Below are 27,237 nucleotides of genomic sequence, written 5' to 3' on the forward strand. Positions count from 1 at the left end.
AATGATATCATACCTGTGTTTGCAGATATTGACGAGTGCACCCTAAAAACGGATGACTGTGGACAGATTTGCAAAAACACACCTGGCACCTTCACCTGTGATTGTAACGCTGGATATAAATTGAATGCTGACAACAAAGCCTGTGATGGTGAGAGCTTTTTTTCAAAAGTAAAGGAACAAGGCTGGTGGTGTGTGCAAAGAGAGACAGTGGGACTCGGAGGGGGGAGGGGGGGGGGGAGTGAGAGGTAGAGTGAGAGATAGATGGGAAAGACAAAAAGAAAAAACAAATGAGAAAAAGAGGGACTTGATCGCTGAAAACGAAACCTGTGCCGGTTACAGTAAGTGTTTTACAAAAAGTAAGGTCGACTGACAGGTTGTAAGCCTGTGTGCAAAGAACGAAAAAACAAGTCGCGTAAGGTAAAATTACTACATTTAGTCATGCTGTCGAACTTACAGAATGAAACTGAACGCACTGCATTTTTCACCAAGACCGTATAGCATCGCCAGTCCCCCGCTCGAGGAAAAGGCAGTGAAAATGACAAGCCAGTACAGCGCGGAAGTGGATGCGCTCAGCAGAATAGCAGGCTTTTCTGTATCTCTATCCTTTTTACATTTAGTCAAGTTTTGACTAAATGTTTTAACATAGAGGGGTAATCGAGACGAGGGTCGTGGTGTATGTGTGTGTGTGTGTGTGTCTGTCTGTCTGTCTGTCTGTGCGTGTGTGTGTGTAGAGCGTTTCAGACCAAACTTCGGTGGTGCATTTCAGCTTGGTGGCTTAAAAATTAATTAATGACTTTGTCTTTGGTCATTAAAAATCTGAAAATTGTAAAAAAAAAAAAACGATCCAAATTTACGTTCATCTTATTCTTCATCATTTTCTGATTCCAAAAATATATAAGTATATAGCTATTCTGATGGACACGTGGGGGGATTCGGGGGCTGTGATTGGATGGTCTCACACATCCCTTTTCCGATCATCAAAGCATAACGCTACGAAAGTTGGCCATTTTTGCCGATATCCAAACGATATCGGCAATAACAAAGACGCATGGTTCCGGTTTCTTCCACGTGTATAAAGTACACGCATACCTCGCCAGGCTTGTGTCTGTGGCTAGTCGACAGACGAGGCAATTTGCTTTGTGTGTGTTTTTGTTGTTGCTTACTGTACATGACATACATTACGTGTAAAATCCAGTTCTTTAACTGGCAGCAAACCTTGCAAATTTCCAGAAGCTGCAATCTGAAGCGACCTATCTCTGATTTTTGCAGACGATCTCTCCAATCACCAATGTTTAACACAAAATCAGCAAACTCTCCTGTCACATAGAACGTCCATTGTGTAGTGCAATGTTGAAATGAAGTTACCGGTCTGAAACATTTCGTCGTTTCTTCTGAGACAATCCTTGTTCTCTTATCATCTACAGATTTACCGCAGTCTTCACCACGCGAATTCCCAACAGAAGTCAGACTTTCGAACATACAATCTACGTAGGCAAGCATGATACGTCATAACGTCATATGATTCCTAAGATATTGACGTAATGCTAAGTATCCGGTTATCTTGAGTTTTCTCCGTAATACATGTCCGTGGGTTTTTCAATGTTCGGTTATTTCCGTGGCTTCATGCAGAAAGGGAACCGTCGTCTGCAATCAACGACATGGACCATTCTGGTCCTTGTTGCTGACAAAAACATGATTTTAACACAGAATTTAATGTCAGAATAGCTATATAAACGCTATTGTGTTTTCATCGTAGCAATAGGGTCCGATATTTAGACTCGAACAAGTATAATGCGACTCGTCTTCGACTCGTCGGCATTATACTTGTCTCGTCTAAATATCGGGCCCTATTGCTACGCTGAAAACACAATAGCTGTTAATGTTATATTTGGATTAAATTAAAAATATAAAAATTATGATCGAAATCAATTTAAAAAAACTTTCATCTTATTCCTTGTCGGTTCCTGATTCCAAAAACATATAGATATGATATGTTTGGATTAAAAACACGCTCACAAAGTTAAAACGAAGAGAGGTACAGAAAAGCGTGCTATCCTTCTCATCGCAACTACTACCCCGCTCTTCTTGTCAATTTCACTGCCTTTGCCACGAGCGGTGGACTGACGATGCTACGAGTATACGGTCTTGCTGAAAAATTGCATTGCGTTCAGTTTCATTCTGTGAGTTCGACAGCTTGACTAAATGTTGTATTTTCGCCTTACGCGACTTGTTATTTTTTTAGCTTGTTTTTAATTCAAAAATAACATATTTATATGTTTTTTGAATAAGGAACGGACAAGGCATAAAATGAAAAAAAAATCAAATCGATTTTGGGAAGTTAATTTTGATCATAATTTTTATATTTTTAATTTTCAGAGCTTGTTTTTAATCCAAATATAACATATTTATATGTTTTTGGAATCAGAACATGATCTATACATATAATAAAAGAGAGTGTCTGTCTGTGTGTCTGTGTGTCTGTGTGTCTGTCTGTGGTCGCCATACCTCTGAGATGGCAAGAGGCAGGAACAAGATAGTGTGCACGTACACTCCCTAGGTGCCGCAGATGTGCACCTGGGTTTTAGTTTCTTGATTCACTGTTTCCTTTCTTAGATTATGGACCTCCCATTTATTGAATACAGCCTATATGGTGCAAGACCAGTTCAGTGCCTACTGTTCACCTGTAGCAAGCACATCATGCCAGTGATATTAGAGACTCGCTGTTGCTCCTATGAGGGGAAGAAATGAAGAATGAAAAATTAACTGGACAGTTCCGGAAATTTCTAGAAGGTAAGGGAGATAACTCTTTTTTGTCTGTGGTCGCCATACCTCTGAGATGGCAAGAGGCAGGAACAAGATAGTGTGCACGTACACACCCTAGGTGCCGCAGATGTGCACCTGGGTTTTAGTTTCTTGATTCATTGTTTCCTTTCTCAGATTATGGACCTCCCATTTATTGAATACAGCCTATATGGTGCAAGACCAGTTCAGTGCCTACTGTTCACCTGTAGCAAGCACATCATGCCAGTGATATTAGAGACTCGCTATTGCTCCTATGAGGGGAAGAAATGAAGAATGAAAAATTAACTGGACAGTTCCAGAAATTTCTAGAAGGTAAGGGAGATAACTGTTCACCTGTAGCAAGCACATCATGCCAGTGATATTAGAGACTTGCTATTGCTCCTATGAGGGGAAGAAATGAAGAATGAAAAATTAACTGGACAGTTCCGGAAATTTCTAGAGGGTAAGGGAGATAACTCTTTTTTGTCTGTGGTCGCCATACCTCTGAGATGGCAAGAGGCAGGAACAAGATAGTGTGCACGTACACTCCCTAGGTGCCGCAGATGTGCACCTGGGTTTTAGTTTCTTGATTCATTGTTTCCTTTCTCAGATTATGGACCTCCCATTTATTGAATACAGCCTATATGGTGCAAGACCAGTTCAGTGCCTACTGTTCACCTGTAGCAAGCACATCATGCCAGTGATATTAGAGACTTGCTATTGCCCCTATGAGGGGAAGAAATGAAGAATGAAAAATTAACTGGACAGTTCCGGAAATTTCTAGAGGTAAGGGAGATAACTGTTCACCTGTAGCAAGCACATCATGCCAGTGATATTAGAGACTTGCTATTGCTCCTTTGAGGGGAAGAAATGAAGAATGAAAAATTAACTGGACAGTTCCGGAAATTTCTAGAAGGTAAGGGAGATAACTCTTTTTTTGTATCCAAACAAAGGAGGTAAAGCTAATGATAATGGGATAGCGAGCGTCTTTGCTACAGGGCTCCGCTTACTCCCGGGCGAAGCCGGGCTTAACTGCTAGTACATATAATAAAAGAGAGTGTCTGTCTGTGTGTCTGTGTGTCTGTGTGTCTGTCTGTGGTCGCCATACCTCTGAGATGGCAAGAGGCAGGAACAAGATAGTGTGCACGTACACTCCCTAGGTGCCGCAGATGTGCACCTGGGTTTTAGTTTCTTGATTCACTGTTTCCTTTCTTAGATTATGGACCTCCCATTTATTGAATACAGCCTATATGGTGCAAGACCAGTTCAGTGCCTACTGTTCACCTGTAGCAAGCACATCATGCCAGTGATATTAGAGACTCGCTGTTGCTCCTATGAGGGGAAGAAATGAAGAATGAAAAATTAACTGGACAGTTCCGGAAATTTCTAGAAGGTAAGGGAGATAACTCTTTTTGTCTGTGGTCGCCATACCTCTGAGATGGCAAGAGGCAGGAACAAGATAGTGTGCACGTACACACCCTAGGTGCCGCAGATGTGCACCTGGGTTTTAGTTTCTTGATTCATTGTTTCCTTTCTCAGATTATGGACCTCCCATTTATTGAATACAGCCTATATGGTGCAAGACCAGTTCAGTGCCTACTGTTCACCTGTAGCAAGCACATCATGCCAGTGATATTAGAGACTCGCTATTGCTCCTATGAGGGGAAGAAATGAAGAATGAAAAATTAACTGGACAGTTCCAGAAATTTCTAGAAGGTAAGGGAGATAACTGTTCACCTGTAGCAAGCACATCATGCCAGTGATATTAGAGACTTGCTATTGCTCCTATGAGGGGAAGAAATGAAGAATGAAAAATTAACTGGACAGTTCCGGAAATTTCTAGAGGGTAAGGGAGATAACTCTTTTTTGTCTGTGGTCGCCATACCTCTGAGATGGCAAGAGGCAGGAACAAGATAGTGTGCACGTACACTCCCTAGGTGCCGCAGATGTGCACCTGGGTTTTAGTTTCTTGATTCATTGTTTCCTTTCTCAGATTATGGACCTCCCATTTATTGAATACAGCCTATATGGTGCAAGACCAGTTCAGTGCCTACTGTTCACCTGTAGCAAGCACATCATGCCAGTGATATTAGAGACTTGCTATTGCCCCTATGAGGGGAAGAAATGAAGAATGAAAAATTAACTGGACAGTTCCGGAAATTTCTAGAGGTAAGGGAGATAACTGTTCACCTGTAGCAAGCACATCATGCCAGTGATATTAGAGACTTGCTATTGCTCCTATGAGGGGAAGAAATGAAGAATGAAAAATTAACTGGACAGTTCCGGAAATTTCTAGAAGGTAAGGGAGATAACTCTTTTTTTGTATCCAAACAAAGGAGGTAAAGCTAATGATAATGGGATAGCGAGCGTCTTTGCTACAGGGCTCCGCTTACTCCCGGGCGAAGCCGGGCTTAACTGCTAGTACATATAATAAAAGAGAGTGTCTGTCTGTGTGTCTGTCTGTCTGTCTGTCTGTCTGTGGTCGCCATACCTCTGAGATGGCAAGAGGCAGGAACAAGATAGTGTGCACGTACACTCCCTAGGTGCCGCAGATGTGCACCTGGGTTTTAGTTTCTTGATTCACTGTTTCCTTTCTCAGATTATGGACCTCCCATTTATTGAATACAGCCTATATGGTGCAAGACCAGTTCAGTGCCTACTGTTCACCTGTAGCAAGCACATCATGCCAGTGATATTAGAGACTCGCTGTTGCTCCTATGAGGGGAAGAAATGAAGAATGAAAAATTAACTGGACAGTTCCGGAAATTTCTAGAAGGTAAGGGAGATAACTGTTCACCTGTAGCAAGCACATCATGCCAGTGATATTAGAGACTTGCTATTGCTCCTATGAGGGGAAGAAATGAAGAATGAAAAATTAACTGGACAGTTCCGGAAATTTCTAGAAGGTAAGGGAGATAACTCTTTTTTGTCTGTGGTCGCCATACCTCTGAGATGGCAAGAGGCAGGAACAAGATAGTGTGCACGTACACTCCCTAGGTGCCGCAGATGTGCACCTGGGTTTTAGTTTCTTGATTCATTGTTTCCTTTCTCAGATTATGGACCTCCCATTTATTGAATACAGCCTATATGGTGCAAGACCAGTTCAGTGCCTACTGTTCACCTGTAGCAAGCACATCATGCCAGTGATATTAGAGACTCGCTATAATTGCTCCTATGAGGGGAAGAAATGAAGAATGAAAAATTAACTGGACAGTTCCGGAAATTTCTAGAAGGTAAGGGAGATAACTCTTTTTTTGTATCCAAACAAAGGAGGTAAAGCTAATCATAATGGGATAGCGAGCGTCTTAAATTGCAACAGGGCTCCACTTACTCCCGGGCGAAGAGAAAGAGAGTGTCTGTCTGTCTGTGTGTGTGTGTGTGTGTGTGTGTTTGTCTGTGGTCGCCATACCTCTGAGATGGCAAGAGGCAGAAACAAGATAGTGTGCACGTACAGTCCCTAGGTGCCGCAGATGTGCACCTGGGTTTTAGTTTCTTGATTCATTGTTTCCTTTCTCAGATTATGGACCTCCCATTTATTGAATACAGCCTATATGGTGCAAGACCAGTTCAGTGCCTACTGTTCACCTGTAGCAAGCACATCATGCCAGTGATATTAGAGACTCGCTATTGCTCCTATGAGGGGAAGAAATGAAGAAAGAAAAATTAACTGGACAGTTCCGGAAATTTCTAGAAGGTAAGGGAGATAACTCTTTTTTTGTATCCAAACAAAGGAGGTAAAGCTAATGATAATGGGATAGCGAGCGTCTTAAATTGCTACAGGGCTCCGCTTACTCCCGGGCGAAGCCGGGCTTAACTGCTAGTAATGAAAAAGAAGACGAAATTACTTTTGAATCGTTATATAAAAAAAATAATGTTAATTACAATTTTTGGATTTTTACATTTAGTCAAGTTTTGACTAAATGTTTAACATAGAGGGGGAATCGAGACGAGGGTCGTGGTGTATGTATGTGTGTGTGTGTGTGTCTGTCTGTCTGTCTGTCTGTCTGTGCGTGTGTGTGTGTGTAGAGCGATTCAGACCAAACTACTGGACCGATCTTTATGAAATTTGGCATGAGAGTTCCTGGGAATGATATCCCCGGACGTTTTTTTCTTTTTTTCGATAAATAATTTTAATGACGTCATATCCGGCTTTTTGTAAAAGTTGAGGCGGCACTGTCACACCCTCATTTTTCCATTAAATTGATTAAAATGTTGGCCAAGCAATTTTTGACGAAGGACGGACTTCGGTATTGCATTTCAGCTTGGTGGCTTAAAAATTAATTAATGACTTTGGTCATTAAAATGAAAATGGTAAAAAAAAAAAAAAATTTATAAAACGATCCAAATTTACGTTCATCTTATTCTTCATCATTTTTTGATTCCAAAAACATATAAATATGTTATATTTGAATTAAAAACAAGCTCTGAAAATTTGAAATATAAAAAATGTGATCAAAATTAAATGTTCGACATCAATTTAAAAACACTTTCATCTTATTCCTTGTCGGTTCCTGATTCCAAAAACATATAGATATGATATGTTTGGATTAAAAACATGCTCAGAAAGTTAAAACGAAGAGAGGTACAGAAAAGCGTGCTATCCTTCTCATCGCAAAGTTCTATTACCCCGCTCTTCTTGTCAATTTCACTGCATTTGCCACGAGTGGTGGACTGACGATGCTACGAGTATACGGTCTTGCTGAAAAATTGCATTGCGTTCAGTTTCATTCTGTGAGTTCGACAGCTTGACTAAATGTTGTATTTTCGCCTTACGCGACTTGTTGATGATTACTTTCATGAATTAATTTTTAAGCCTCCAAGCTGAAATACAAATACCAAAGTCCAGCCTTTGTCGAAGATTACTTGACCAGATTGTCAACACAATTGGTTGAAAAATGAGAGCGTGACAGTGCTGCCTCTATTTTCACAATATGATATGACGTCATCAAAGACATTTATCCAAAATATGAAGATAAAAACATGTGGGGATATCATAATCAGGAAATCTCATGTAAAGTTTCACACACACACACACACACACACACACACACACACACACACACACACACACACACACACATACATTCATACATATATACATACATACATACATACATACATACATACATACATACATACATACATACATACATACATACATACATACATACATACATACATACATACATACATACATACATACATACACCACGACCCTCGTCTCGATTCCCCCCTCTATGTTGAAACATTTGGTCAAAACTTGACTAAATGTAAAAAGAGGGAGGGGGGGGGGGGGTTGAGGCGAGAGACACAGAGTGAGAGGTAGGGGGAGACAGGAGAGACACAATTTACAGAGCTGCCATCATATTTGCGAGGTCAGTTATTTTTTAGCACGTACCCTTTTTTTTTTAAGTGTGTTAAGCCTTTTTGTTGTGCAATGTGTGATTGCAGACCATGAGTCGTCGGGGCAATTTCCAACACTGATTGGGTCTTTGAGAGTGAACGTTTACAGTCGTTGTCCTAGGAAACACGAATACAAAGCCGCGATGGTTCCACAAATCAAACAAACAGCCTGATTGGCTTTTACTTTGACAATCCACGTTTCACCTGAAAGCTCAAACCCTTTCATCAGCTCGATCTGTTACTTGGGAAACGGTGTTTTTTGTTCCCCACCTGGTAAATGAATGAAAACACTTGAAAATTATGACACATCCTATTATTCATACCCTGTGTGTGTGTGCATTATGGACGACAGTTTTGTAAATTATATCATACTTTTGTGTGCAGATATTGACGAGTGCACCCAAAATACCGATGGCTGTGGACAGATTTGCAACAACACACCTGGTACCTTCACCTGTGATTGTAACGCTGGGTATACCTTGAACGCTGACAACAAAACCTGTGATGGTGAGAGGTTTTATTCAAAAGTAAAGGAGGAAGGCTGATGGCGTGTGCAAAGAGAGAAAGGGGGATTGGGGGGGGGGGGGTGGGGGGGAGAGAAAGACAGAGTGAGAGGTAAAGGGAGAGATAGATGGGAGAGACAAAAGGAAACTTAGAGGAAATAAGAAAAAGAGGGACTTGGTCGCTGAAAACGAAACCTGTGCCGGTGTGCAAAGTAAGACAAATAGAGGAAGGGGGGGGGGAGGGGTCGAGATGAGAGACACAGAGTGAGAGGTAGGGGGAGAGAGGAGAGACACAGGGAAAGAGAAAAAGCGATTGGGCGGGGGAGTAAACGGGGGAGGAGAGGCTGAGAAACAGAGAGAATACGGAAAGTTTCAGAATACGGCAGAATACGAACAGTTTCAGAATACGGAAAGTTTCGGGATACGGAAAGTTTCGGAATACGGAAAATTTCGGAATACGGAAAGTTTTGGAATGCGCAAAGTTTCGGAATACGGAAAGTTTATGTGAATGGGCCTTAGAGCCCTTTCCAATGGCGTGCACAATATACAAATTACTCTTCATAATCAAACAGACGTCCTGGAAAGCAGTCAAACAAAGATATGACAATTAAAGCATAACAAGTCATACTTGCATCACGAATTGTGGTTTTCTAAAAGAAAATATCTCAACGTGAAGGAAATGACCAAATATTTTGCAATGTTAACAAATAAATCGTCATTTCTGGACTTCAACAATTGTATTGAATTTGTGCGACTGTAAACAGAGAGAAAGAGAGAGAACAGATATAATGGATCTTGTTGTTGTCTACAATGACATTAGAGTAAGCATGCATTGTACTTTTGTCTCTGCGGTCCTTGAATAATAAGAATTTTCAGTAAGTACTTGTGTCACATGATCAAATGAAATAATTTGTATTGGCTACAGTGAATGCGCAAAATCGGTAAGCATAATCCAGGAGTGTGGTAACAAATTCTTCCATTTGAATGAATTTGCCTGGACCACTCCTTTTTACATTTAGTCAAGTTTTGACTAAATGTTTTAACATAGAGGGCGGAATCGAGACGAGGGTCGTGGTGTGTGTGTGTGTGTCTGTCTGTCTGTCTGTCTGTCTGTCTGTCTGTGTGTGTGTGTAGAGCGATTCAGACTAAACTACTGGGCCGATCTTTATGACATTTGACATGAGAGTTTCTGGGTATATCCCCGGACGTTTTTTTCATTTTTTCGATAAATACCTTTGATGACGTCATATCCGGCATTTTGTAAAAGTTGAGGCGGCACTGTCACACCCTCATTTTTCCATTACATTGATTGAAATTTTGGCAAAGCAATCTTCGACGAAGGCCGGGGTTTGGTATTGCATTTCAGCTTGGTGGCTTAAAAACTAATGAGTGAGCTTGGTCTTTAAATTCGGAAACTTGTAATTAGAATTATTTTTTTATTAAACGATCCAAAAACAATTTCATCTTATTCTTCGTCATTTTGTTGATTCCAAAAACATATACATATGTTATATTTGGATTAAAAACAAGCTCTGAAAATTAAAAATATAAAAATTATGATCAAAATTAAATTTCCGAAATCGTTTTAAAAACTATTTCATCTTATTCCTTGTCGGTTCCTGATTCCAAAAACATATAGATATGATATGTTTGGATTACAAACACGCTCAGAAAGTTAAAACGAAGAGAGGTACAGTAAAGCGTGCTATGAAGCACAGCGCAATCGCTACCGCGCCAAACAGGCTCGTCACTTTCACTGCCTTTTGCACAAGCGGCGGACTACGTTCAGTTTCATTCTGTGAGTTCCACAGCTTGACTAAATGTAGTAATTTCGCCTCACGCGACTTGTTTTATTTGAGAAGACTCTTCTCCTCTTTTATTTCTGTGAAATGTAGCTGATGGTCTTCACATTGCCTGAAGATGCTGGTACATCTCTGAGTTGTTTCCGAACATCGTGTATACATTTTCAGAATTCTACCGGCTTTATGTTTTCAGACATCAACGAGTGCACTGACAACAATGGTGGCTGCGGGGACAAGTGCAACAACAACCAAGGTTCCTTCACGTGTGCATGTAAAGACGGTTATAAACTCAAGGCTGACAACACAACATGCGAAGGTGAGTGTTTCGTTCCACACAAAAGTAAAGAAAACGTCTCCAAAATGGTGTCGTTCGCAGTATACGTTGAACGTTGGTTCGTTGATTTGTCAGTCAGAAACTTTTCTGGCCTTTCTTATCATAGCCATAATTATTTAAGTCTGTATATACATGTGTATGCATACGGAATAAAATTTGAACGTTTTGTCCACTTTGCTTTTGCAGATATTGATAAGTGCACTGAAAACAAATACTTTGTGTCTGCAGATATTACTGAATGTATTGAAAACATGCACTTTGTGTTTGCAGGTATTACTAAATGCTTTGAAAACAAATACTTTGTGTATACAGATATTACTGAATGCATTGAAAACATGTACTTTGTGTGTGCAGATGTTGAAAAGTGCACTGAAAACATCTACTTTGTATGTGCAGATATGAACGAGTGTACTAAAAGCATCTACTTCGTGTGTGCAGATATGAACGAGTGTACTAAAAACATCTACTTTGTGTGTGCAGATATGAACGAGTGAATTAAAAACACTGATCTACTTTGTGTGTGCAGATATGAACGAGTGTACTAAAAACATCTACTTTGTGTGTGCAGATATGAACGAGTGTACTAAAAACATCTACTTTGTGTGTGCAGATATGAACGAGTGCACTAAAAACATCTATTTTGTGTGTGCAGATATTGACGAGTGCACTGACAAGACCGACGGGTGTCAACAGGTTTGCAACAACACCCCAGGTTCCTTCAGCTGTGCGTGTAACTCCGGATCTACTCTCACAACCGACGGCAAAACTTGTAAAGGTGAGTTATGCACACTTATCCACAGTCTACCAAAAAGAGCTCAACTCTTCAACGGCAAAGTGTGTGTGTGTGTGTGTGTGCTTTTTCCTGCATACGTGTATTCGTTTGTTTGTTTGTTTGTTCGTTCATGGGCTGAGACTCCCACGGCTTTTTCGTGTATGACCGTTTTTACCCCGCCATTTAGGCAGCCATACGCCGCTTTCGGAGGAAGCATGCTGGGTATTTTCGTGTTTCTATAACCCACCGAACTCTGACATGGATTACAGGATCTTTTTCGTGCGCACTTGGTCTTGTGCTTGCGTGTACACACGGGGGGTGTTCGGACACCGAGGAGAGTCTGCACACAAAGTTGACTCTGAGAAATAAATCTCTCGCCGAACGTGGGGACGAACTCACGCTGACAGCGGCCAACTGGATACAAATCCAGCGCGCTACCGACTGAGCTACATCCCCGCCCCACGTGTATGCATGATCTTGATCTTGCCAGGCATAATATATATTGTCCCTTCACCAGGTCATATACTAACATTAACGGCATTGATGTTCTCTGTACACAGTGATAATTTATCTGTAAGAATTATTTTTTCAAAGCCACTAGTGAAAACTTCAACAGAGTTATTTCAGGAAGATATATATATATATTGCCCTTTATTCTTTTCTCGTTTTCCAGAGAGTGTGTCCATGAGATTCACGGTCAGAATAAACATTACTGTGTCTTTCGACTTGAGTAACGAGACATCGTCGCAGTACATTTCGCTTCGTGAAGAGCTTCGACAGAAGGTAAGCCTGTCTTTGTGTGTGGTGGTGGGGAAGAGGCTTGAGTGTGTGTGTGTGTGTGTGTGTGTGTGTGTGTGTGTGAGTGTGTGTGTGGGTGTGTGTGTGTGTTAATGTGTGTGTGTGTTCGTGGGTGTGTGGAAGTGTGGGGTGTGTGTGTGTGTTTGTGAAGGTAAACTTGTGTGTGCGTGGGGGAGGATGTGTGTGTGTGTGAGTGTGTCTGCGAGCTGCCTGTAAAGGTTAATGTATGTGTGTGTGTCTGTCTGTGTCTGTGTGTGTTTCTCTAGCCTTAAATTTGAACAGGTTTTTTTTAAGAGTAGGCTGAGAACAATACAAATAAAAAGTGTTCTACTAAGCCCCAGAACATTATCTCATAACCATGATGTACACAAACATAACGCTCACTGACAACCGGACATTCGGAGCTGTTTACCCACGGGCAATGCAGCCTGCACTGTTGCTATAAAACAAACAAACACACAAAAGCAAAACAAAATTATAGTTATCTAAGCTAATTTACAAAGGTTTTTATTTCAGATGTTCGACTACCTAAATGCAACTGTCGGAGCCTTAATTGACGTGTTTGTTTTGAACATGAGGTATGTAATTACGGGAGAGAAAAGCATTTTTCGGTTATTCTTTTTTGTCGATTGTTGTTGTTTGTTGTTGTTGTTGGTGGTGTTGTTGTTGTTGTTGTTGTTGTCGTCGTTGTCGTTAGCCTTTTATTAGATTTTTTCTCGTATATGCAAGGAGTGTCTGGATGTATGAGTGTTTCCACTCCAGGACAATTGTGACCCTCCACCACGAAATGAATCGCATGTCACCTCGCGCGGTTCTGCGCTAGGCTTAATATAAGTCCGGGGAGTGTTTAGTAACAGTGTGAGGGTCACCGTAGTCACAGGCTTATAACTCAAACAGTTTTCACTCTTTTCTAAAAACGGTTTTCACCACTGGATAGAGCACAAAAAACTCTTTATGAACATGTAAAAATATGAAAATCATGCAAAGGTGACATGCGATTCATTCCGTGGTGGAGGGTCACAATTACCAATGGCTGTTATGCATTAATAATGGTGAAATAAATTCTTCTTCTTGCGACTGCTGATCAGTTCCTCTGTGCATAATTATGCAGCACGTGTTCGGGTAGGAGAAAAAAAAGTGTTTTTAATGTCATGTTTACTTTACCTCTGATTTATGGGCGTGGCGTGAGGAAGAATCTATGTATGATTGGTTGTGTCTTGAGCATGCTGTCGGTGTGACGGAGGAGAAGGCGTTTGTCATTCACAAAAACAACCCACAAAAAACAAACATTTGCATTGAAATCATTTCTGAATGATGTATGTTTGATCATGTTGTCATTTTTGTTGCAATTACATGTCGGTTTTGCGATCATCTCAGAGAGGGCAGCGTGGTAGCGAATATGACGGCAGCGGTGGAGAAGGACACGTCTGAGCAATCATCGTCACAGCTGACGACAGCGCTACGCACGCTTGACAGAGAGGGTATTTTCACGCTCAACAATCAATCTGGAACGGCTAATGTCACAACGACAGATGGACAATCATGTAAGTTTAGAGTCGGTGTTTCTGTTTATGGCTGTGATCGTCTCTAGCTCTGCCTATGTCTCTCTCTGTCTTCCTGTCTTTGTCTCTGTCTCTGTCTCTGTCTTCCCCTCTCTGTCTTCCCCTCTCTGTCTCTGTTTCTCTCTCTCTCTCTCTCTCTCTCTCTCTCTCTCTCTCTCTCTCTCTCTCTCTCTCTCTCTCTCTCTCTCTCTCTCTCTATCTCTATCTCTCTCTCACCATCAGTATTTACCCTTTCAAGTTCATGGTTCTTCGCGTGTTAATGCATCAACTAACAGCGTTATGTGATTGTGTCCCACGGTCAGACAAGTGGGTGTATGTGTGGCTTTCAACTCGCTATCGCACTCTTTCTCTCTCAACTCTCTCCCTCAAACACACACAGTCGCTCTCTCTCTCTCTCTCTACTCTCTCCCCAACCTCTCTCTCTCTATCGCTCTCTCCCCACCCGCTCTCTCTCTCTCTCACATTTTTTTTGCCGTCAACCTCTTTTGCTCTTATAATGTTTTCATGTCTGTTTTGTATTCATGTTAGTTAGCAAGGACAGATTGTAAGACTAGGCAACGCCTAAAATCTCCATCCTTCTGTAATAAAGTTTAATCAATCAATCAATCAATCTCTCTCTCTCTCTCTCTCTCTCTCTCTCTCTCTCTCTCTCTCTCTCTCTCTCTCTCTCTCTCTCTCTCTCTCTCCACCTTGCGTTAGACAGCAGGCTCATGTTCTTATCTTAATCTGCCAAGTGCATCAAGTAACAGCGGTATGTGATTGTGTTCCACAGTCAGCCAGGTGGGTGTATGTGAGGCTTTCAACGCGATCCACACGTGTGTCAACGGGAGTCAGTGTGTTGAAGAAAATGGATCTGCCTCATGCACGTGAGTATTTACATTTTTAAGTATGTGAATTCAATCGTTTTTAGCAAGCTGAGAACAAAACAGAGACAAAGATCGATGGTGATCGAATCGGTCTTGCTTCACCCCCTGGGTTCTCGAGTTTAAGAAACAACAATGAACAACAACAATAACAACAATTTTTTTTATTTCTTTTTTTTTGGGGGGGGGGGTGGGGGGTAATATCCAGATGTATCCCCCTGTGAGCTTCGTTGACGTCATCACACAGAATGAATATCAAAATGTCCACTGCTTTATCAGTGCATAACATCACTTCCACGGGGTTGCCTGTTTCTAAATTTCATCTGCTTTTGACAACTGCGTAGGAATTGGGAGTGGGGGTGGCAAAAGGAGAAAGGGAATGCAGGGTGGGGGGGGGGGGGGGGGGACAGGGTGCGATGGCTCAAATTGTAAAGGTGTAGTGTGTGTAATTGTTTCGGATTTAGTATATATTTGTTATGTTTTTCAGGATCTCAGACGTCAGATTTTTTTTTTAAATGCATTTTTTTTTGCGAAGAAAACTCTTCATCGGCATTTTTATACTCATCGGCATTTTATGCACACAGTTTCAAATATCATTTCCACTAAATCAACCTGTGTTCAAAATGGACTACAGCATTTTTTCCTGGATGTAATGTGTTGACTTTGAATCGAAATTGAATGAAAGTTTGAGGGTGGGGATAGGAGAGGGTTTGTTTGAGTTCAAAGAAAGTTTGCAGTTCTGCATTCGGTGTATTTAATACAAAGAATACGGAGTATGGTCAAACTTATTCTTAGCATTTGGAAAGCGTGTGCACATTCATATATTATTTCACTGATTCATTAATTAGTTTGAATAGTCAATTATTTATTTAGTTATTCAGTTGTTTATTTATTTATTTATTTATTTGTTTGTTTTTTGATTGATTGGTTGATTGATTTTTTTTTCTGATAGATGTTATTTTTGTTTAGCAAACTTTTGCCGTATCAAAAATATTAGCATGCGTCCTCTAAAAATATCAATTGTTGTGTCTTTTTCAGGCCGGCGGAACCATCAGGTAAGAATTTGACTTCATCACATTACACATTATACAGAAAGTGTAGCTCTAATTGTCTTATTAGGTTTTTCGTGAGTGGTGGACTTATTTACATTACACTTTGATTATCATGAAATAGGGAAATCTGTATATCTTTTGAGCCTGGGTGAACCATACTTTGCTGTTTGTTCAAATGGCCTGACATTTTTTAAATCTGAAATTACGGAAAAATAGCATTTTCTATTGTATGGTTGTGACAAAAAGTTGGCATTCCAAAATATTGCCAGATCTGTAAACTAAAACTCAGACCTAATATCATATTCAAAGCATAGATTCAGTCTAACACATACTTGTTCTGACTGTGCAAGCTTATCTGCTACTGAATCGTAGTTATTAGACGATGATAGGACATTTACAACTAAATAAACAGCAGGGATATATATCACTCTAAAATGACGAAACATTCGATGGTTAAAAAAATGTGAGTCATTTCAGAAATGTGCTAGTTTTTTAAACTAAAACTGAGAGTAGATGTCATGTTTTAAACGTAGATTAAACGAACCAACTATTTAATGCAACAGCACAATTTTAATCCCATCGGATTTGTAGTTTTGCCTTTTGATGGGACATAAATAGTTTGAAGACCAGTGTATAGCTTGTTTACTCTAAAAACGGCTGAAAAATTAGTACTTACTTGTATGTTGGTGGGAAAAACGGAGTTATTCCAGAAATTGGCCAATTTTGTATGATAAAACTCACACATAATTTCGTTTTGAAACTGTAGATTGAAGAAAACAAATGTATGTTCCAACAAGACTTAAACTGCTTCAACAGCATTGTGTCTTTTTATCTGTATTCGAATTCTGACTTTTTGAAGGTGCTAATTGTGTTTTGCGCATAAACATTCCAAAGATTCAAGGACAGGATACAGGGGACCCCCCCTGAAAAAAATGCCACATATTAAGATGCTAATAACTCCTAAATTGCTTCAGCGATTGACTTCATATTTTCTGAAATGTGGGATGATAATTGCACAAAGTGTCAAGTATGTAGGTCAAGTGGTTTTATTTTTACGCTTATAAAAAAAAATTCAAATTCGGAGAAAGCCTCAAAAGTATGAGGTTTGAGACTGAGCAGTGACCACACTCACCCGACTTAATTGCACCCTCCAGACTCCATGTACTTGCTGTTTCAACTCATCTATTGTCTGAGGATAGTTATTTTATGCCAGATCATTCAGAAAAATCAACAAATAAGTGAGTATTTTTGCGTCAATCCCCGAATTTCGATTGTTCTCCGAATGAACATAAAAGTCAGAAAAATTAACATGCAAACTTGAAACTGCGTGAACTTATTATCCCATATCTCAAGCAAGTATACACCAAATATGAAGCGAATTGCTGCTGTAATGGAGGAGATATTAGCATTTGAATGGATGGCATTTTTATTGGTCACCCTGTATAATATATTCCAACAAGAATGAAACCACATTCAGCAGTCTCGTGTTTTCAGAATTGTATTGAATTTATGGGGTTTTTTCATAGTACAAATCGATTTTCCTACATCACAATTATAGAATTTTGCTCAAGATAGATGTGTTCCTTTGTCTTGTTTTGTCACAAAATACAATGTAGGCTACATATCGAAGTTCTGATGAACTTTTAATATAATAAATGTTGTAACAACTTACCCAAGTCCAAACTGCCAGAAGAATTTAGATAAACAATCATTGAAAAGAATAACATACAAGGTATACCAAATAATTAAGTAGTTGATTAATGTAAACATTTGATTGAGAAAAGAAAAAAATATATGAAGAACCGCCTGTACATTTTTGGCTCACGTAAGTGTAGCCTATGCGATCGTAACTTTGTCTGTCTGTGCGTGCGTGTGTGTGTGTGTGTGTGTGTGCGTATGTGTCTGTGGTAGAAACTTTAACATTTCGTCATTTGAAGACGTCACATTATGACGTAAGAGGGTTAGACGTCACGCGAAGGAATTACTGAAAGTCTCGGTCATTGTTATTTTGAGCGGGCCGAGACTAGTTGGCAGTCGTGTCCCTGTAAGTTACAGGCTACATGCAGACAGACAGATCTAGATCTAGTGTCTCGCTTTCTTGCACAGTGTCACCTATGCTTACTGTGTGTGTGTGTGTGTATGTGTGACGGAGTGATTGAGTTTGTGTTACTGTTTGGTCGATTTCTTACGTGAGCCTTGAAGGCTTCGCCTCTTGTTTTTTTTTTAAGACGTAAAAACAAAAATGAGAAGGCAACAACAACAAGTCGCGTAAGGCGAAAATACAATATTTAGTCAAGTAGCTGTCGAACTCACAGAATGAAACTGAACGCAATGCCATTTTTCAGCAAGACCGTATACTCGTAGCATCGTCAGTCCACCGCTCATGGCAAAGGCAGTGAAATTGACAAGAAGAGCGGGGTAGTAGTTGCGCTAAGAAGGCTAGCACGCGTTTCTGTACCTCTCTTTGTTTTAACTTTCTGAGCGTGTTTTTAATCCAAACATATCATATCTATATGTTTTTGGAATCAGAAACCGACAAGGAAGAAGATGAAAGTGTTTTTAAATTGATTTGGACAATTTAATTTTGATAATAATTTTTATATATTTAATTTTCAGAGCTTGTTTTTAATCCGAATATAACATATTTATATGTTTTTGGAATCAGCAAATGATGGAGAATAAGATAAACGTAAATTTGGATCGTTTTATAAATTTTTATTTTTTTTTACAATTTTCCGATTTTTAATGACCAAAGTCATTAATTAATTTTTAAGCCACCAAGCTGAAATGCAATACCGAAGTCCGGGCTTCGTCGAAGATTACTTGACCAAAATTTCAACCAATTTGGTTGAAAAATGAGGGCGTGACAGTGCCGCCTCAACTTTCACGAAAAGCCGGATATGACGTCATCAAAGACATTTATCAAAAAAATGAAAAAAACGTTCGGGGATTTCATACCCAGGAACTCTCATGTCAAATTTCATAAAGATCGGTCCAGTAGTTTAGTCTGAATCGCTCTACACACACACACACACACACACACACAGACACACACACACACGCACATACACCACGACCCTCGTTTCGATTCCCCCTCGATGTTAAAATATTTAGTCAAAACTTGACTAAATATAAAAAGGGCAGTAGCAACCTGCATGCAGCTGAGCTCTTTTCTTTAACAAATAATAGCAATGTTCGTACCTGATACGTTTTATGACAATCAATTATTAAAAATATTGTGCGTTTTACATTGACACAGATTCCGATTCAGACGAGTGGAAGATCATTCTCGGAGTGTGTCTTGGGATTCCATTGGCTGTGATCATTGCAGTCAACATCTTCTGTCTCGTCCGCTACAAACGAAGACGAACAGAAAGGGCCCGATTGGAGGACCATATCAGGTACACCACAAATGCATGCACACACACCAGCCCATGTGCACACACACACACACATGTGCGCGCACATGCACACATACACACACACATACACGCACCAAAACATGCCACCCCTCCCCATACAACAAACAATCACACACACCCAACCCATCACTCAACCCCCCCCCCCCCCCCCCCCCCTATCTCAGGCTTTATGGTTTATTCACGAGTGTGCGGAGCACACGAGTTAATTACCAAGCGGCTGCAAATACCCACGAGTGGTTTATTTTCCAGTAATCAACGAGTTGTCATTGTTTCAGCTATTTATACAAAGAACAACACGGGTCGAACATGCAGTCATGCAGACGACATTTTGTAGGCAATTTCATTTCAGCCTAATCACTCAGAGTGTCAAATGCGCGTCATTCAAATAGTCCCTATTGTTTTACTTTATTCTTAGTCTCCGACTCGTCGGCATTATACTTGTCTCGTCTAAATATCGGACCCTATTGCTACGATTAAAACACAATAGCGTTTATATAGCTATTCTGACATTACATTCTGTGTTAAAATCATGTTTTTGTCAGCAACAAGGACCAGAATGGTCCATGTCGTTGACTGATTGCAGACGACGGTTCCCTTTCCGCATGAAGCCACGGAAATAACCGAACATTGAAAAACCCACGGACATGTATTACGGAGAAAACTCGGGATAACCGGATGTTTAGCATTACGTCAATATGCTAGGAATCATATGACGTCATGACGTATCATGCTTGCCTACGTAGATTGTATGTTCGAAAGTCTGACTTCTGTTGTGAATTCGCGTGGTGAAGACTGCGGTAAATCTGTAGATGATAAGAGAACAAGGATTGTCTCAGAAGAAACGACTAAATGTTTCAGACCGGTAACTTCATTTCAACATTGCACTATATAATGGACGTTCTATGTGACAGGAGAGTTTGCTGATTTTGTGTTAAACATTGGAGAGATCGTCTGCTAGAATCAGAGATAGGTCGCTTCAGATTGCAGCTTCTGGAAATTTGCAAGGTTTGTTGCCTGTTAAAGAACTGGATTTTAAACGTAATGTATGTCATGTACAGTAAGCAACAACAAAAACACACACAAAGCAAATGGCATCGTCTGTCGACTAGTCACAAAAACAAACCTGGCGAGGTATGCGTGTACTTTATACACGTCAGCCATTGTTGTTACAGTTTTGAGTCAACGTTGTATTCTTCCGCAACAGGGTCCAATCGTCTGGGTTTCAAATGAAGTCATGTTCTAAAAATAAATTTTAGTATTGATTATTTTTTAGCCCTCTTTATTCTTACTTCGAATAATCCACGTGTGATTTTGGTGTAATCGAAGTAGTTCGTTCTAATTTCTCACTTGTGTAAAAATAATCAACTAGATTTAATCCACCCCTCGGTTGCAGTACAGGAGTTGTATAAAAGATCATTAACTTCGCCGAACAGTTTTAAAGGAGCAATGCATGATTACTACATGTCTACTAAGATGACAATATTGTCTTTAACATATCCATAATTATATGTAGTAGTTGTCAACTCTGGGAAAAGCTTTATGGATTCGAAATTATTTTGTACATTACATGTTTCATGTGTACAATGTAATGTTACAGTATTTCTATGATGATCATCATCATTTTTAGGCATTAATGCCAATGTTGGCATCGTGTTAGTTTAATTACCGGTTACTTTGCTGGCTGATTGCTTTCTCGTTTTCGATTTCGTTTTTGTTTTTCCATGGTTTTTGTTGACTCACATGCGAAGCAAAAGTGAGTCTATGTACTCACCCGAGTCGTCCGTCCGTCCGTCCCCCCCGTCCGTCCGTCCGGCCGTCCGTCCGTCCGGAAAACTTTAACGTTGGATATTTCTTGGACACTATTCAGTCTATCAGTACCAAATTTGGCAAGATGGTGTATGATGACAAGGCCCCAAAAAACATACATAGCATCTTGACCTTGCTTCAAGGTCAAGGTCACAGGGGCCATAAATGTTGTCTAAAAAACAGCTATTTTTCACATTTTTCACATTTTCTCTGAAGTTTTTGAGATTTAATACCTCACCTATATATGATATATAGGGCTTACAAAACTTATGTGGGGCACATGTTATGCTTTCATCATGAGACACATTTGGTCACATATGATCAAGGTCAAGGTCACTTTGACCCTTATGAAATGTGACCAAAATAAGGTAGTGAACCACTAAAAGTGACCATATCTCATGGTAGAAAGAGCCAATAAGCACCATTGTACTTCCTATGTCTTGAATTAACAGCTTTGTGTTGCATGACCTTGGATGACCTTGACCTTGGGTCAAGGTCACATGTATTTTGGTAGGAAAAATGTGTAAAGCAGTTCTTAGTGTATGATGTCATTGCTAGGTTTAGCTGAAGGTCAAGGTCATGTGAAGGTCAAGGTCAAGTATGTGAGTCGTATGGGCTTTGCCCTTCTTGCTTGTTTGTTCGATTTATTGCTTATTTTTCTGTTAGAAGGACAGGTTGTAAGAAAAGGCGTGGCCTTAAACCTCTATCCTTGTAAAATAAAGTTCGATCATCATCATCCCCCGATACACACAAACATACTCACACTTTGAATCACAAGGTACAACACTCCTAGCCTTACAACTGATTTTAGCTCCATATCTCGATGTTGTTGTTTTTTTCTCCAGTGAAAGCGGTAGTTTTCCGAGTATGGCGGACTTGTTCGGCATGCCGGGAGTCTCCATGTTCGCCCAAGCCGACGGCAAGAAGACAGCCTGGAACTACAACGAGAGCATATCTAGCATGCCTGACCTTCACCGCAGTAAGATTTAATTTCTCATTGTGCTTTGAACTTTTCTTTGTTTTTGTTTTTTAAATGTTCACCATTTTTTTTAAATTAATGATCATTTGCTTGTCTTACTAATTTGTATGACTCACCTAAGTAATCAACTTAACGTTGTGTTTGTCTCAGAGAGAGAAAAAGAGTGTGTGTGTGTGTGTGTGTGTGTGTGTGTGTGTGTGTGTGTGTGTGTGTGTGTGTGTGTGTGTGTGTGTGTGTGTGTGTGTGTGTGTGTGTGTGTGTGCGCGTGTGTTTGTGTATGTGTGTTTGTGTGTGTGGGTGCGTGCGTGCGTGCGTTTGTGTCAGCAATGTTTTTGTTTTAGATTGGTTTGTGATTGAAAAAAGACATTTCACTTTTTCATTTCAGATGATGATCAGGACAGGTTCGGCCAATTCTACCAAAATCTTGCGACTGACAGAGAGGTATTTATTGATCAACAACATTTCAAAGCATATGAAAACATAAAAAGTAACTTTTGTAACAGCATTAAAAATGTAAGGGAAAAAGTAGACCTAATGATTATCAGCCTTCACAATCAACTTTCCAGGAATTAAAGATTTATATTTATTGGTGCGAATTTAAGGACAATGTAGTACTCAGGTATGAGATGTTTACGTTTTTCGTAAAATGCAGGGCTCCAGCTGAAGGGTTTTGTGATTCAAATTCAGTACTGAAATATAGGTATTAGCCACAACTTTGCTCACGGTTAGGATTGTCAGTTTACTTCAACGTTTGTGAATCCCATATCTGAGTTCTGTCATCGCTTGAGGCAAGCTTTTCCATGCAGCTGGAGCGTGATATTTGCACGTTATACACAGTTGGGATTCCTTCAAATAATCGATATAAAACAAATCTGACAAAATAATGTATGTACTTCTTCTTCGTTCTTGGGCTGAAACTCCTACGGCATTTACGTGTATGACCTTTTTTACCCCGCCATTTAGGCAGCCATACGCCGCTTTCGGGGAATGCATGCTTGGTATTTTCGTGTTTCATTACCCCAACGAACTCTGACATGGATTACAGGATGTTGTACGTGCGCAATTGATCTTGTGTTTGAGTGTACACACGAAGGGGGATAATGCACTAGCGGGTCTGCACATAAGTTTACTTGGGAGCTCATACAAATCTCAGCCCTAAATCCACCAGGCGGGGCCGGGATTCGAACTTTCGACCTTTTGCTTGGGACTCTGGCGTCATATCCGTTGCGTCCATCTGAATAGATATATTTATGTAATGATGTCAAATTGTTAACGTTCTTATGTGCGTCGCTGTCATGGCGCATAAACAGTAACATCATGTATATATATCCTAACTAGATGAATACCCGGGTGAGTGGCGCACCGTACGCGATTGACGCCACACTAAGGAAGGGAGATAAACGCGCAAAACACTGGAGAAGATAAGGAAGAGTTACTGGGAATGGATGTACAGAAAAACCAAAATCGGTTCAGCGCTGCGCGCTGAGAGCACGTGTTGAAAATGTTCATCGAGCAGATTGTGTCCGGGGTCTACCTGAATATGCCCACCAAATTTGAAGCAGATCCATCGAGAACTTTGGCCGTACATCGCGAAGAAAGACAGACAGACACAAACACACAAGCCGTATATAGATATAGATAATAACACAGAAGTGATATTATATCATATAGTTTTGACAGGGGAGGCTACCGCTCCTTTCACAGCAGACTCTGCACCCGAGTTGTTGGCCTTTAAAAGTCAACACCCGTGGATTGTAGAATTCTGTTTGTGATGGGGTCTGGTGGTTTCCGATTGTCTGTATATTCATGGAAACCTTCGGGTTTGCATAACAGTTTTTATAGGGCTAAGAAATTAGCCCTAACATTTTCAATCCTTTTTGATTGCACTTCGCTTCCCGAGGTGATCGTAGTGTTTCGGCACTCGGTTACATAGTTATGGAATGTAATAATAAAATTGATAAATGTTTATTTTGTTGTTTCTTTCAGTTCACAATTAAACGACCCCAAGTCGACCTGTGATGAGGAAAATAGAGGATCTCTGCACACAAAAAAACGAATTACTCTTTTGGCACACTCAAGACATATAGGGTTTTTTCTCTGTGAAAATGGCCGCTTGCATAACATTTCGCCCGCATTTCGACCAAGCGTATCATTTCTAACAGCAGAGTTCTGTCAACACCCTATATTGTTCAACTCTTTCATTTTTTAAAATGGCTACTTTGAACACGAACTCACTTTTTGGGGTCTTTTTCTGATATGTGAATAATACCATCTGATGAGACGTGATGATGACAGCGTTTAAGACAGACGTGGTTTAAATCCCAAAACACACTTCTGAGTTACACAAACTTCCGCGGATAAAAATGGACTGATTTCTACATTAATGAAATTGAAGTTGATGACGTCTGATAGTTCTTCTCATTTCGATTGCTTTGGTGTTCGTACTTTTCGTTTGTTTGTTTTTCAGGTTGAAATGAATTAATATATTCAATGGACGTCTCTATGTTGTTTCATGTTTTGTACTCAGATTTTATTGATATATATTTTTTTCTTTTTTGCTTGTTTTTTTCTTTTTTTGTGTGTCTTGGTTTTATGCTTCCAATTTTGCTCTGGGTAATTGTGAGTGTGTGTGTGTGTTTAGAAATTATGACATTTTCAAAAATATGTGTCTTCAACATTTTTGAATGTTTTTCGTGGGAAACGGTGCTACCCGTTTGCGATTGGTAATTTATCCTTGTGCATGGATTACATTAGATGTATTGTACAATAATATATTTAGAAAAATGAGGTATTAAAAATTTTAATGTAAAACAATTACAGAAATATTGAAACAAAGACAGCTGTAAAAGCCAATAACCTTTTTTTTAAATGTAGATTTATTTTATTTGGAACGATCTTCCAGAGTTTTTTTCATTGTGAAACAAAATATCCTAGTATTTTATACGATATGCAGATAATGCATTGATTATCAATATATTCATCGCTGAGATAATGTGTATGCAGAGCAACAGCACAGGTAGCCAAACAAAAAACTTGATCTTTTTTGATTTTGTGTTCAGGAAAATATATATTTTGTTTTAATAAATTTTCCGAAGCAGAATCAATTAATTTGGTCAAATTCAATTCAGTTTTTAACAGCCGCTGACGGATCTTTTTTGTTTAACAAATACTGAGACACTGGTCCCTGGTGCCTATTCTCTATAGTTTTCAGGTAAATTGTCTTTAATATAGTCTTAATTATATAATATATACACACATATATTTTCATATATATTTGTTTTTATGGAAACCTGGTGTCAAAAACAGCGCTTTTACTTTTGCTGTTTAAAAGTAAAAGAAGTGGCATAGTGTAGAATTAAAATTTGTTTCTTTGAATGTTTGTGTGTTCAGGGAAAACTGGTGTTTTAAAAGTGCTTTTTGGTGCTGTTTTTAAGAAAAACTGCCTTTGCTCATGTACATATATACAAATGTGGGTGTTTTGCATGTAAATTAAACATGCCTGGAAATATATACTTTTTACCGTTGGGGATTTGTGTAATGTATAATGATAATACTATTATGGCTAATACCGTTATTGTATTTGCATTGTTGATGGCAGGGGAAATTTCACTACAGTGTAAATTATTTTCATTTTCACCTTCCAAAGTACCCTGTAAAGAAAGCAATTTATATAGCTTTTATATTTCTCAAAGAAAATGAGTTTGATCAAATCAACTGGTATCAAATCAAACCATGATATTGTTTTGTTTTTTTAAACAAAAACATTTCTAATTGGAACAACAGGGAAAGCAACTTTCGGAAACAGATGTTATGTGTCTACCTGTGAAATCTAACCATTCTACAAGTGTTCCGCACATTTGTTTCAGTACAGAATAATAATTCTATTTCAACAGAAGTTTAGTTTTTTTAGTAATCGTGCCCTGTGATTTTTCAGATTTGTGACCCTCCACCACGAAATGAGTCGCATGTCACCTTTGCATGATTTTCATATTTTTACATTTTCCTAAAGAGTTTTTTATGCTCTATCCAGTGGTGAAAATCGTTTTAGAAAAGAGCGAAAACTGTTTGAGTTATAAGCCTGTGACTAAGGTGACCCTCACACTGTTACAAGGCACGCCCCGGACTTATATTAAGCCTAGCGCAGAACCGCGCGAGGTGACATGCGACTCATTTCGTGGTGGAGGGTCACATTTGTTTTTATTGTTGCTTGTGTACATTACAAACCTCTTTTTCGAGTAGTTTGTCGTGGGTTTGTACAGAAATGAAACTTGGGATAATTGATATAAAATCACACAGAAATGGGGTGCAGTAGGTCACCAGGCGGCCGGCGGGGTGAAAGGTCAACACCCTCATAGGTTTGAAGCATTTTAGTTATTTTTCAGAGTCTTCAGCCACTACATGCAAAGAATTATGAGACAAATCTATCTATCTTTGAAAGTGCCTGCATGCTTTTTATTTTTAAGATTTTCAAACTTTCCCGGGAAACAAATTTCAAAGAATTGAAACTAGTCCGGATATACAATTTTCAAAATCTGAAAAACACATTTTAAAAGATCTGGAAGCAAGTAAATAAGTTAATAATAAAAAAACATAAATAATAATTAATATATGAAAACTATATACATAAATTAACTTTATACTATGCATATTGACTGTATTTTCAAACGCAGTCTGTGCAAGCCTTAGCATCTGTGGTTCTGTACTAGTTATTCTCTTGTCTAATACGTGTACGTTTTATTTGGTACGGTGCCAGTAAATCGTTGATTGTTTTCCTAAAATGGAATTGTTTTTTTTCCCCACATTTTTTTCTTAATTTTTAAGGTTTTGAGTTGTTCGTTAGTGAAGTCATGCTCGATGGTGTTCGTTAAGTTAACTGCTGAAATTACCCTTATTACTCTGTATGTAACCAGTGTTATTTTTAAGTGATCAAATAAAGTTCTTGCCAGTTGTGGGAGTGAAGGAAACTGTGTTACTAAAAGCCTGGGCTGTGCTAAGGTAAAGTCAGTTTGTTCGTGCATTTAAAGTGTCACAAGAATTCTTACCATCAATGAACACACTTGAACTAAATTCAATACTTTGAATACATTACATTACATTACATTACGTTACACATACGTTACGTTACGTACGTACGTACGTACGTATACATACATACATACA

The 27,237-nt window shown here is 39.4% G+C and overlaps 1 protein-coding gene across 1 annotated transcript in view; it reads left to right on the plus strand.

Annotated features, from left to right (window-relative positions):
* Positions 1-27,025, plus strand: part of LOC138947557 (fibrillin-2-like) — a gene marked incomplete at its 5' end in the record, with an annotated part of 90,910 nt that extends 63,885 nt beyond the window's left edge. Inside the window, 13 exons of the mRNA XM_070319047.1 lie at positions 26-148; positions 8,569-8,691; positions 10,683-10,805; positions 11,476-11,598; positions 12,269-12,378; positions 12,910-12,971; positions 13,771-13,937; positions 14,728-14,821; positions 15,857-15,873; positions 19,130-19,271; positions 21,944-22,077; positions 22,463-22,518; positions 24,064-27,025. Coding sequence (XP_070175148.1) covers positions 26-148; positions 8,569-8,691; positions 10,683-10,805; positions 11,476-11,598; positions 12,269-12,378; positions 12,910-12,971; positions 13,771-13,937; positions 14,728-14,821; positions 15,857-15,873; positions 19,130-19,271; positions 21,944-22,077; positions 22,463-22,518; positions 24,064-24,096 — 1,307 coding nt within the window. The remainder of the gene's footprint in view (positions 1-25; positions 149-8,568; positions 8,692-10,682; positions 10,806-11,475; positions 11,599-12,268; positions 12,379-12,909; positions 12,972-13,770; positions 13,938-14,727; positions 14,822-15,856; positions 15,874-19,129; positions 19,272-21,943; positions 22,078-22,462; positions 22,519-24,063) is intronic.
* Between the last annotated feature and the right edge of the window lie 212 nt (positions 27,026-27,237).

Source organism: Littorina saxatilis, linkage group LG14 (assembly GCF_037325665.1).
Source record: "Littorina saxatilis isolate snail1 linkage group LG14, US_GU_Lsax_2.0, whole genome shotgun sequence".
NCBI classification, from domain to species: domain Eukaryota; kingdom Metazoa; phylum Mollusca; class Gastropoda; order Littorinimorpha; family Littorinidae; genus Littorina; species Littorina saxatilis.